This window comes from Megalops cyprinoides, chromosome 1 (genome assembly GCF_013368585.1).
Source record: "Megalops cyprinoides isolate fMegCyp1 chromosome 1, fMegCyp1.pri, whole genome shotgun sequence".
NCBI lineage: Eukaryota > Metazoa > Chordata > Actinopteri > Elopiformes > Megalopidae > Megalops > Megalops cyprinoides.
In genome coordinates, this window is record NC_050583.1 from 68,592,826 (window position 1) to 68,605,403 (window position 12,578).

Sequence of the window (12,578 nt, forward strand, 5' to 3'; positions counted from 1 at the left end):
AACACAGTTGCACCATAATCAATATTATTGTCCACAAAACAACGGATCTGAAGGCTGAGCTTCTGGTGTTTAGGTTATCCTTGAATTGACTCTTAAATGAACTTGCAGGCCCTCAGAACTAGCACATAGTATTGAACAGTGAACTGTGTGCTAGCACTGAAGGATTACAGGTCACCTATTTATTTTCGAGCCAGTTCTAGTCAGCCTAACGGGATGCCGGCTTACTTAGTGACAGAGCTTTGTTTTGATGTATAGAAACAGACCTTGGGGATTTTCTGTCCTTAGTCTGAGCTGAGGATATACCAAAGACCCTTGCTGATCTTCAGCCAGTGTAAAACTCCCAGTTGGAAGACTGGTGTTGTTGTGTTGGCTCCTCTCAGCTGTGCTGCTTTGTGGGTTAGTCATCTAACCCTTGTGCTATGGTTGCCCTCAGCGCCTCTCACTCCTGCATTGGGAAGATAATGAGCAGTCACTGTGCTTGTTTCTTATGAGGTGCTAAGGGCTATTTCCTGAAAATTTTATCAGTAGCTTACCATACAAATATCATTTAACATGCAGCAGATGTGAGATGATGATGAACTATAGTGAAATTGTTTACTTGGATTTATGAAGAAAACATGAAGTCAGTGGCCCTTATAAGGCTCACTTGTATAAAAAATATATTTTAAAAAAATTATAAAAACCTAGGGAATACTGTAAGCAGACATGGTTGTTTCAGATCTGGTATGCGAAGCCAGCTCCTTCTTACACATGGTTACCCTACACAGGGCTTATTGCGAAGGTCATCTTGTCATTGTGATTAGGACCAACAACTATACATAAGACTTATCTCCTAATTCTCCCTGACAAATGGGATTTTAGTCACCAAGTCACCATTTCCACAAATGTTTCATTAATCTCAGCTAGTTAACAACCTCACAAAATGTTGCCATCAATTATCTAAATATATTATTAGATAAGTGATTGCACCATGACTTAATATGCTCAGTTTGTCATTGTCCTCAGAGAAAAAAGTACATCAAAGAAAGACCTGAAAGTATTTTATCAATATCTCATGTGTAGGAAACAGTATGGTATATGGTATGCTCTTGCTGGCTAAATTTTCATGTACTTGGTCCTGTAGCATGTCAGCTTGGAGCAATTGTTATCTAACGATTTTGTTGAATATCCACAGGTATACTTGACTTTGTGTCAGCATTTTAATTGCAGTTGTCCTTGTGGAAGCTATCTTGAAAACTAACAAAACATGGAAACTGTAGGAGGACAAATAATTATGTAACTCTTGCATTTTTGTGTTGTCTCAAATCGTAGACAGTGTCATCCTTAGTAAGCTGACACCAATGTCACAAAATTAGTGTTTGAGTGAAGTGTTTAACAACAATAAGATGGTTTTAAATTGTGTTAAATACGCCAATTTGAGGCATGTTACTTTAATTCAGTATTTTTCAATACATGTCCTGATGACCCAGTCTGTTTGATAAATTCCAGCTGAGCACAATTAACCTGGTTTCATTTGATAATTGAATACTGATGGTTTTATATATCTCACAGAAGTCTTTGGGAAATATACGTGTTGTTACAACTGTTATTTGGTATGTATTATTTGTTAATATTAATATATGACCCTTCAAGTAATGTTAGACAGCTGTTTCAGTTTATTAAGATAAATTGCTTGTTTGTTACAGGCCATTGAATCAAATGAACAATTATCACATATCTATTTATTTCAGATTTCAATACCCCATGCTTATGCCAGTAAAATGTATATTCTATGTTTAGCTTGTGTACATGTTTATTCCGGCAGGGAAGCCATCTTGCATTATGTACACATTACGATGTATTACATGTGTAATACACTGGGTTTACAGCTGTAATACAACTGTGGGTGGGCAAGAGCTGATGTACCATCACAATTAATCAAACTGTGGTGCCATCAGATATTGAAGAGTCAACTGAAATATTGAAACCCTTGGAGGGTGTGTGGTCTTTTTATCGGTTCTTACATAGAGTAGATTTCAGTGCAAACTCATTTAAGGAGATATTAACATCATTATAGTTCATTTAACTGCTGAGGTACAGATGTTTTTAATGTATTCAGCGTAACAGAAAATGTATTTTCAATCACTTACGATTACGTCAACATGATATGTTTCTCTGAAGGGAACATATGGTGGGCCCTGAAGGGTGTTTCCTAATCTGGCCTCTTAATCCAGGATACAGAGTCTTTTTTTGTCTTTATGTGACCTTTCTTGGCTGTTACTTTCGCCTTGCATGTGGATGCAGATAGCAGTACTCTAGGTTTTGATGTGATATCTTCAGGAATTTAGGTTAAGGAATATTTTATTTGCCACTTTAAAGGATGCCAGCATCCTGTCTATTATGCAAAAAAAACCTCACACTGTTTTACGAATCTGGCTCTAGTCCATTTATATATGAAAATCTAATCAATGAGTATCTTACGTGGTAACCGTTTTCCTTCTAAATTAATCTGAATTTATGACTCTCATGAATGTATAGCTAAAAATAAAAGCTGTATTTTTGACACATTTTGAAAACTCTACAGTGGATTTGTGAAGGTAATAAAAGCAATTCATATGCATGTAACTTACATGTATGGTTGTCATCTAAGGTCCGTACATGTTTTGACTGAATACAGTTTCTTTTCCACATCTGTATAGAGTGCAATAAAGGAAGATGATGAAAGATTTATGTCTTTGAGCATCGATTGTGATAACATTATAGTTATACCTAATTTAGATCAATGACCATATACTTCAGACCTGTTTATTTTTGTCTTCATTCAGCCTTGCTCTGCACCCGGACAGAGTTCAGGTTGCCACTGGACAAGTGGGGAAGGAACCGTACATCTGTGTTTGGGACACTTACGGTGTGCAGACCGTGTCGATTCTTAAAGATGTTCACACACATGGGGTGGCCTGCCTGGCTTTTGATGCAGATGGACAGGTGAGACTCATTCTCTGTACTCTCTGCTCTGTCTTTCATGGCTGACATTCAACACACAAAACTGAGACACAGTCTGATGCCTTCTGGCACTTACAAGTGTCAGCACAGATTTTGCCATTTGTGATAGAGGGTGGCTCACAGTATTGATTTACTTGTTACTTATGAGGTTTGCTTCGACTAAGGCATGAATGGTATAACTTTTGCAGTTACAATGAACAAATTTTATTATACTCTGCAACCTCTTGTTTCTATGTCGGTGGCAAGGTTGATGTACTTTGTCTTCTTTTGGTGAATCATGGTGATCATCTTGCCCTGAAACAATTTCACTGAGATCAAATATGTGCACATTTCTCCATTCATGTCACAGACAAACACAGCTGTTTAGGAATCTCAGTTTTCGTGATTACATACAGGTTTCTGTAGTTTCCCCTCAACACACTCTGAGAACATGCTGATCATTATGCCTAGGGAAAATACTCTGGTGACTCTGAGATATACTATACTGTTTGTCAAACTCTTTTACAACAGTGTAGATTGTCTTGACAAAATAAACTTTTCACTTGATCTCAATTAGACCTTTTGCAGTTTTCTTAACGTTAGAATTGTGTTATGTGACTCATTTGTCTTACAGAATTACAAAATTTTCTAAGAAGCAAAAATTCTTCATGGAAGAAGAGCAGATTAAAACATGAATCAGTTTACAAACTCAACAAGAGACATTTGGTTATGCTTAGAACAAAATCTGGTCATGCAGGAAATTCTTAACATCATGATTAGAATGTTAATTTTAGAAAGAAGCACATCCAGCAGTTTAGGTGTCTGAGTTTGCAGTGGCCTGAACTGGTTTTTAATCCACAAAGCTCTTTTCAACTGGCCCTGTCCTGCTCCAACATCTATTACTGTTAATGTAACAGATCCCGCTACTCCAGCTACCCAACTTCAAATTGAGCACATATACCGTTAAAGGCCCAGAAATGCCAATGCAAGCATATGAGCTTTTTTTAGAAGCCAATTTATGTTCAGACTCTGAATGGCACAATGCTCAATACCTTGAACTCATGGTCACCTGCCTTAATTCAGTGCAATTCAAGTTACATCTGTGTCATTTACAGATCAGATTGAAAAAAAACCTGAAAATCACCAGCATTTCAGGGTTGAATGCCCCTGGAATGGCAGATCAACAGTTACATTAACATCAATGCTCTCTCTCTCTCTCTCTCTCTCTCTCTCTCTCTCTCTCTCTCTCTCTCATCCATGTAGCGGTTGGTCTCTGTGGGCCTGGATTCCAAAAACACAGTGTGTGTTTGGGACTGGAAGAAAGGCAAGGTCCTTGCCACGGCAACTGGACACTCTGACCGGGTAATGTATATGACATACATTACCGACCTGTAATGTATATTGCAAAAAAAAAAAGCATAAATATAATGTAATATATTATATATATATTATGAGGGGCCAACTCTGAATATATAAATTCAGTTCCTGAATATATAAATATAACTCTGAATATATAAATATATTTCCTGAATATGTAAATGTAACTCTGAATATATAAAAGTTAGTTTATACTCAGGCATATCAAGACAGTTGTTTTTCTATTTTTGAATAATTTCTCTTTTTTTTCTTCATAGACTACTGAGTGAGCAAAACAAATTTAACACGAGCATCAGCAAAATTTTACAGAACAATCAAATATAATCAAACAAAAACGTTAAATAATTTTAATTTGAATGAGGCAATAATTTGGACTTCATTAAGGGGTCCTTATTTTCTTGGTTTTAGGACCTTTCAAGGAGGGGAGTCCCTAGAACGCTAAGAACATATTTGTGTTCTTAAGAAGAACGTTCTTGCCAAGTTACCTTATGTATTCAAGAATTATGTTTATATATTCAGGAATTACATTTATATATTCAGAATTATGTTTATATATTCAGAGTTATATCTATGTATTCAGGAATTGAATTTATATAATCAGGCTTATATTTATATATTCAGGAATTATATTTATATATTCAGCTTTATATTTATTTCCTGTTTGTCCCCTCATATATATGAATGAAGTCTGTAGTACTTACTGAACATATTCCATTACACATAACATACTAGAACATTATTCATGTTCTATATCATTATATAGTTACAGCCCACAGTTTTACTTCACCATGTGACATATGGGGCTTTTTCTTTCATTATTATTGTTTTCTCTAGGTGCCCCTGTAGGCACTACAAAGCTAAAAACATAGGCATGTGAGTAATTATACAACAGTCAGTTGTATATTTGCAACAGTTAGGAATTGATTGATACAAAACAAAGAGGTGATGCAGTAATGGGTAAGGGAAGAGGAAATAAGACATGGAGACATAAACAGCATGAAGAAGTGTTTCAGCAATGTCTCCCTGGTGCACTGCATACCAGTTTTGTTCATCCGTGTCTCCTTGCTCTGACAGAGAGAAAGGTTTTAAGAGCCTTGTTAAGAGCAGTGTGCATGCAGGACTCCAAAACAAAACACTGGGCTTTTTGTTTTTGCATTTCAATGACTTCTGTTGCCTCTGGCACACACCCATCTGATCCTTGATTGCCTGGCTGCGTTGCAGATCTTTGACATTGCCTGGGATCCCTACCAGCAGCACAGACTGGTCAGCTGTGGTGTGAAGCATATCAAGGTGAGTACAGCACCACACACAGAGCACCTGGGAGGGTACAGCTCATGGAGACCAGGCTGTGTTAGCGCCAATGTCTTGAAGTCATCATGCCTGCTCCTTTGAAACAGGGCTGCCCATTGTCATGTTTGTTAGAAGTCATCCATTTTAACATTACAGTTCAAGGATGTTTGAGGAAACCAAGGGGATCTTAATTGCTTTGATCTGTGTTGTTGTACATTTGTAGGACATGTTTTGGTCTCAGTTTTGTTGAATGTTGCTCCAAGGAGTACAGTGTCTCATTAAAAGCTGTTATATTTTGGCCAATGTGGAGTGTGTGTATCTTGGCAGTTGTGAAGAAGGCGGTTCAGCATTATATGATATAATGCAGATAAATGTCTGCTTCAGTACAAATCACAATACTTACTGCTTATCTAAAACAAACTATAGTATTTACCTTATTATTTATTAACATACTATAAAGTGTATTTGAAAGTATATATCACTTGATGTAACAAGGTGCTTTGATAAATAGCTTCAATGAACTTGAAGCAAAGTTATACATACTAACTGTTCTGAAGACAGGTCATCCAACCAGGGCAATACACCATTCTATGCAAGTTAGTAATGATAAATAAACATTGCACATTGCATTTGAATGTCACATCTGACATTCAAATGCAATGTGACAGTTTCTGATCCTGGCTCCTCCTCCACACCCTCAGTTCTGGGCCCTGTGTGGAAATGCACTAACCCCTAAGAGAGGGATTTTCGGCAAGACGGGGGACCTGCAGACCATCCTGTGCCTGGCCTCGGCAAAGGACGATGTGACGTACTCTGGGGCTTTGAATGGAGACATCTATGTGTGGAAGGGGCTGAACCTGGTACGCACGCTGCAGGCAGCACATGGGGTGAGTGCAACATCATACCCTTATTCATTAATATACATTCCAGTCCTCAATATGCTGTGTTTGTTTGCAGTTGGAGCATTCAGTTAGCCCAGTATTTTTTTTACACCTGTGTTAACTGTCTGATCTGGCAGGAATTAGTCATTCTTGTCTATTCAAAAGTGTTCAAGACAAGTGAGACTCTCAGAAGAAGAAGCAGAAAACCATTTTTGGATAGAGTGAAACATTTTAAAAGATTTTGAAGATCAGTAGAAATACAGGAAACTGCACATCTGCCCACTTGGTGTAAATCGAAAAAAAAAAAACTATTCTTCTCCTGCTTAAAGAGAAAATGAGCAGCTAATTTCCTTTCTTAAGCAATATTCACGTTTCTTCACATGTTCCTTCAGATGTTTCTAAACATGATTCATTCAGGCTAGCAACATGCTGGTTTTTGGAATCAAAGGATTTGCTCCATCAGCATTTGCTGTCTGTGTGAGTAAGTAAATCTGAGTAGTTAAAACCCAAACGGATTTGCATTAATTTTTAAGAAACTGAAAAGCACACAGCTACGACTGGCTTATTCACTGAAAAGTCAGCTAATAATTAGATTCCATGAATATAAACTATGCACCAAGCACTTCATTTTGTGCACTGAATCAATATCATGTATACATCAGAACGTACAGAATACTGATTTGCCTTAAGAAGGTTTACTGTTTAGAATTTGAGCCTTTTGAACTTTAAGTACTGTTAGTATGCAAAGTATTCAAAATGGAATTTGAGCTTCAGGCTTCAGATGGGTATAATTTTATATAGAACCACATCCAAGGCAACAAAATTGTACATGTCACATTTCTTGTCATGTGTACGTGCATTTTCTCTAAATGCAGTTTGTATTGGTATGACCACTGTAGGCACAATCATTGTTTAGAGGGGCTATTCTCTGTGAGTCCAGTTAAGTATATTTTCTCCCAATGCGCCTTTGAGACAACAGTGTCACCAATATCTGAACAGGTCAGGCATGCTGAAACTAATCCTAGTTCAGTCCTTGGAGTCAGACTGCCTAGGTAGGTGTTGTTAATGTGTGTGTCCATACAGGCAGGGATCTTCAGTATGTACGCTTGTGAGGAAGGCTTTGCCACAGGGGGCAGGGATGGCTGTATACGACTGTGGGACGTGGACTTCAAGCCCATCACCAAAATTGACCTCAGGGAGGGAGAGCACGGCTACAAAGGTGAGAAACACAGTATGAGACAATTGTATTTTCAATGCAGACAATCCTGGGTTAACCATTGTCTCTTGCTGGGATTGCACAATCATATCAAATAAATAGCTTTATTGGGCTACTTCCATTGTAGTAACTTGTAGTTTTACCATTGTAAAGACAAATGTGATTGTTAATTTTTTAATTAATTGCCATTAATGGGTGCATTGTGTTCATGATGTTTTGAGATGTGAAAACTGCTTGGCGCCATTTTAGCTTGGAGAAAACAACAAGGTCAACAGAATCTGTTCATTTCAAACACGCATACCCCATGTTGTATTACATCGCTGGATTAATAAGGTATTTTCCACCACATTTATGAATGCCCACAGTTCCCCTTGAGCGAGTGCAGGAAAACCTACTACATCTAGGGAGATCCTCAAAGGCTTCCCTGACACTTCTCGACTTGCACATGTTTTTAATCTACAAAGACAGGAATGGATGAAAAATCACAGTGCTGAATTCCTCATGCAGACAACATTTTAATCTGTTAAAGACCGAGGGGATTCAGCCCCTGGAGCGTGCTACACTACTGCAGCAAGGGTTAAAATTCCTGTGACAGTAGCCTCAGACCTTTGCCTCAGTCAGATGCTGCAAAACATAAAGACAGTGGCCACCCCTTTGGCATATAATAGCATGTTTTCTCCAACACAATAGAGAAGGCTATGACCACCTTTTCTAGATAGTAACAGGTGCTACAATAAATGTATGAAACTGATGGGACACACTTGTACACAGAATGATAATCAAAAAAGGAAACACTGATAAATAACTTTAACGATGTGGTTAGAAAGATAGCACTGAACAATGGCCAGTACGGAGCAAGGTAGCAGCCTAGCCCTGCAACTAGTCAAGCGTAAAAAAATGAATCTGACAGCAGCGGCTTCACGACTGAACAGATGGGAGGAGTGCTTTGAAGGCCTTGTGAACCAACCAGCAGTAGCAGATATTCCTCTGGCAGAGCTTATTCCATCAATAGACTGGCAAGCCCACCAGAGCAGAAATAAGCAGAGTAATCTCATGGCGACAGATGACACCACAAGAATTGGGTGGATGGATAAAGCCAAGACAGTTATCAACATAGCAGTGGAGAAGCTATTTTACCTGTATGAAGAGATGTGAGAAGAGATGCCAGTGGGCTGGAAGAAGAGGAGCATCATTGAGATCCCAAAGGAGACCTGGGAGAGTTCACATATTACGGAGGATAATAAGACATTCCATAGGTCTGTGTAGGGTGTGAGCTTTGAGAAGCACAGCAGGGTCGCCACTGTCCCCCAGGATCCTGCATATACATGGATGACCTTTCAGTGTAAGCATGAGGGACTACAGACACTGGTCTTTCAAAAAAACTGCTTCCAGAAAAGACCATTTATAACATCAGAAGAGAGGGATGGCTTGCCAGGGTGTCGAGAAGGTCATCCACTGACATGAAACCAGTATGATTCATGAAATATTGATTTCTGGTGAATTGGTGAGTTCAAAATATCCAGCCAGTTTTTTTTTTTTTTTTTTTAATCGGAGTTGAGTTCCAATTTGTTGAACCAGGGGCCAGTTCCACCCAGTAGGAATTTTGCAAAAGTTTAACTAAATGAGAATCGGATTGTTCTGTATGTCATTTACTTTGGGCTAAAAACACATACTGTACATTTGCAGTGCCCACTTAATTCCACTCTCTCTTGAAGCTTCATGTTAAATTTTGATTTATAGAAGTTCTAAGGATTCATTGGCTGTCTGTGTTCCTTTTACCCTAGTGCCCTCTGTGACAAAGGTGATTAGAATCACAGTAATTAGTCCACATTAATTGTGGATCCATTATGTCTAGGCCAGGGCCTTTGAGGGCATGGCAGTAAAGGCTGGGCCTCTCCTACAAAAACTGTCTACTGCTCACCTCACCAAGACTGTGCTGGGTCTCCCATTCCATGTGTACTGTAACTGAAGGCCACCATGCCTGTGTTACTTTCACTGTATTGCTGTCAAAGACTGAAAGACGCCGTTTTCCAAATTTGAATATGTTTGCTCGCATTGGAAAGTCAGCATGCTGGCATTGTAGGCTTGCTGTCTCTGATCACAGTACACTTGTGAAGCATGTGGCTGCTTTGCCATGCCTGAACATGAAAGTGATGAACAAAAAATAACCAAGAGAAAGCAACGGAAAGTCAAAAATGATGTTCTCTAAATCAGTTTTGAGTTCTACTTTCCAAATGATTTTTGCTCCAGTGGGTTCAGCAGATGTACAACGAAGGTGTAATTAGACGACAAATTGAAATGGATGAATATTTTAAGACAGGAGTCATCTAATGATACACAACAGGCATTTGGGTAAAGAGACAAATATGAATATATGTAAGTATAGAAGTGCTTGGGTAAATGTACAACGCTATATTAGCAAATAGCATCAGCCTCTAGTAGTAATTTTCTGTTTGACAGTTATTGTTTATGAAAACATTTTATGATACATTTCTGGATTTTCCTTCCACTCCCTCATTTTTCTTTCCATTTGTTTGCTTTCCTCTGCTTATTTTCTCCTGCTCTGTCCGTCCTTCTGTCTGTCTGGCGATCTCTCCCAGGGCTGTCCATCCGCAGTGTGTGCTGGAAGGCAGACCGGATCCTGGCCGGCACGCAGGACAGCGAGATCTTCGAGGTGATGGTGCGGGAACGGGACAAGCCGGTGCTCATCATGCAGGGCCACAGCGAAGGCGAGCTCTGGGCTCTGGCCATCCACCCCAAGCAACCGCTGGCTGTCACTGGCAGCGATGACCGATCAGTACGGTCAGTGGCCTCTCTCGCTCCAGTTCACCCAGCAAGCACCCTGCGAGCGATCACTTCTCTCAAACAGTGATCACGCACTCTGCAGTGTTTCTCCACTCATCATAGCTCTTCCATAAGTTTGCAAGGCAGTAGTCTGTCTTCGAAAATGAGAATATTGCTCTCTTAGAAGTGAAGCAACTGAAGCCACATGTCTGATTCATTATTTCACATACTGTACATATAAGTGCGTTTGTATCTGAATGCCTACTTTGTTTGTGACTGCGCAGGCTGTGGAGCCTGGTGAACCATGCCCTCATCGCCCGCTGCAACATGGAGGAGGCAGTGCGCAGTGTGGCATTCAACAACGATGGCTCCCAGATGTCTCTGGGCATGAAGGATGGCTCCTTCACTGTGCTCCGTGTCAGGTATTACACTGTCTCAAAACTTGCCAGGTATTGCAGCGATATCTTTGGCAGGTCCGACTCCAGTCATTCATCTTCCTTTGTGCCCTTTGTGGCAATAGTAACCCATTTTGGTTTGTATAATGACTAGTTCTTTGTCTAGGCAGTTAATGTACTTCACTTTAAAGGTCTGCTATGCTGCAATGCTATGCCCAGTGTTAGCATTGCAAACACTGAATAACCAGAACATCTTAAACAAGATGAACGGTCTGTAAAATCTAACCATCGTGAGCTGAAAAAACTGGACCCCTTGTCTGAAATTGAATTGACAGTCTGAAGGCGCAATGTCAGTTAAGGATTCTGTAACTGATTTAATACACATATATATATATATATATATATATATATATATATATATATATGTGTGTGTGTGTGTGTGTGTGTGACAATATAGATTCCCTACATTAACAATATTCTTCAATTTAAGATTTAATCAGAAACCACCATCAGAGTTCAGACAGTATCTTAATTGTTCTGAGTTCCTGCAATATAAATGAGGTTGAAATTTTAGTGTTTAAAGGATGAAGGAGTTGCTGAGAGGATTAGCTCATGATGAATGATGTCTGCCTGTAGGTGCTGACAGTGAGTTTGATTGTAGACTTAAGCCTTTCTAAAAACCTCATTCTTCACCTAAATGATCTTTAATTTTTGGCTTAGTTATTTTAGGCTTATGACTTTAATCATGGTGTGATTTAATCAAACAAAATGATTAATAACTGAATAGCCAGGGTAAGATATTCTCCAGCGCAGTGTGTGTAACCACACCAGGGGCACTGTAGAAAGGAGTGCCATATGAGCCTGTGAGCGGGAAATGTGTGGATGCCTGTCCAGGAAACTTCTTCCAGCTTCTTGCAGCCCCTTTTGTTCAACTCCATAACTGTCACCACAGATTCTATCAACCCTCATATAATCCTTTATCAGGTTCATGCTGTACCTATGAATATACAGGATCAACAAAGCAGATACATGCATGGAGTATTTAACAGAATAAACACTCCATCGACAAAAGGAAAGTGAATAACCTCCACAATCTGAAGAATTGAGCCATGACAAGAATGAAATGGAAACCATTAAATTATATTATGGTGATACAGCACTACGTAATTTGTTTACAAATCTTGCTGAATTGGTTATGTGCATAATAATGATACCAAGTTATTCATATTAATGATCACCTCAGCATTACTGCCACGTATATTTAAAAGTCTCTACACTTTTCATGCATTTGTGTGATGTGTGTGTGTGTGTGATGTGATGAAGTGTGTCATGTATCATGCATCATGCATGTATCATTCTGAATGCTGGTTGTAGCCTTTACTCGTTGCATAGGTAGGCTTTATGTATGTTTTAAGTAGTTACTCTTAATGTACTGTATAATGTGAGCTTATTTTCTACATGTATTTTCTGAAATTACATAGTGTTAGGTCCCCCTGGATCAGAGTGTCAAATCAATCAATCAATTAATTAATTAATTAATCAAGCAATCAATCATTAATGAACATATAAATTAAATTATGATTATTATAACACGCATGACAAAGAATGTATTTTTATATATTTACTCTCTAAAGATGTGGCACATCTCATAGGGCCTGACACCATTGAAAAAAC

At 38.8% G+C, this 12,578-nt stretch overlaps 1 protein-coding gene across 3 annotated transcripts in view; it reads left to right on the forward strand.

The window, feature by feature from the left end:
* Window positions 1–12,578, forward strand: part of LOC118785780 (echinoderm microtubule-associated protein-like 6) — a 75,337-nt gene that overhangs the window by 24,115 nt on the left and 38,644 nt on the right. For all 3 annotated transcript variants that reach the window (XM_036540715.1, XM_036540722.1, XM_036540728.1), the window contains exons 2-8: window positions 2,805–2,964; window positions 4,225–4,323; window positions 5,560–5,628; window positions 6,330–6,515; window positions 7,593–7,728; window positions 10,326–10,527; window positions 10,794–10,931. In XM_036540715.1, coding sequence (XP_036396608.1) covers window positions 2,805–2,964; window positions 4,225–4,323; window positions 5,560–5,628; window positions 6,330–6,515; window positions 7,593–7,728; window positions 10,326–10,527; window positions 10,794–10,931 — 990 coding nt within the window. The remainder of the gene's footprint in view (window positions 1–2,804; window positions 2,965–4,224; window positions 4,324–5,559; window positions 5,629–6,329; window positions 6,516–7,592; window positions 7,729–10,325; window positions 10,528–10,793; window positions 10,932–12,578) is intronic.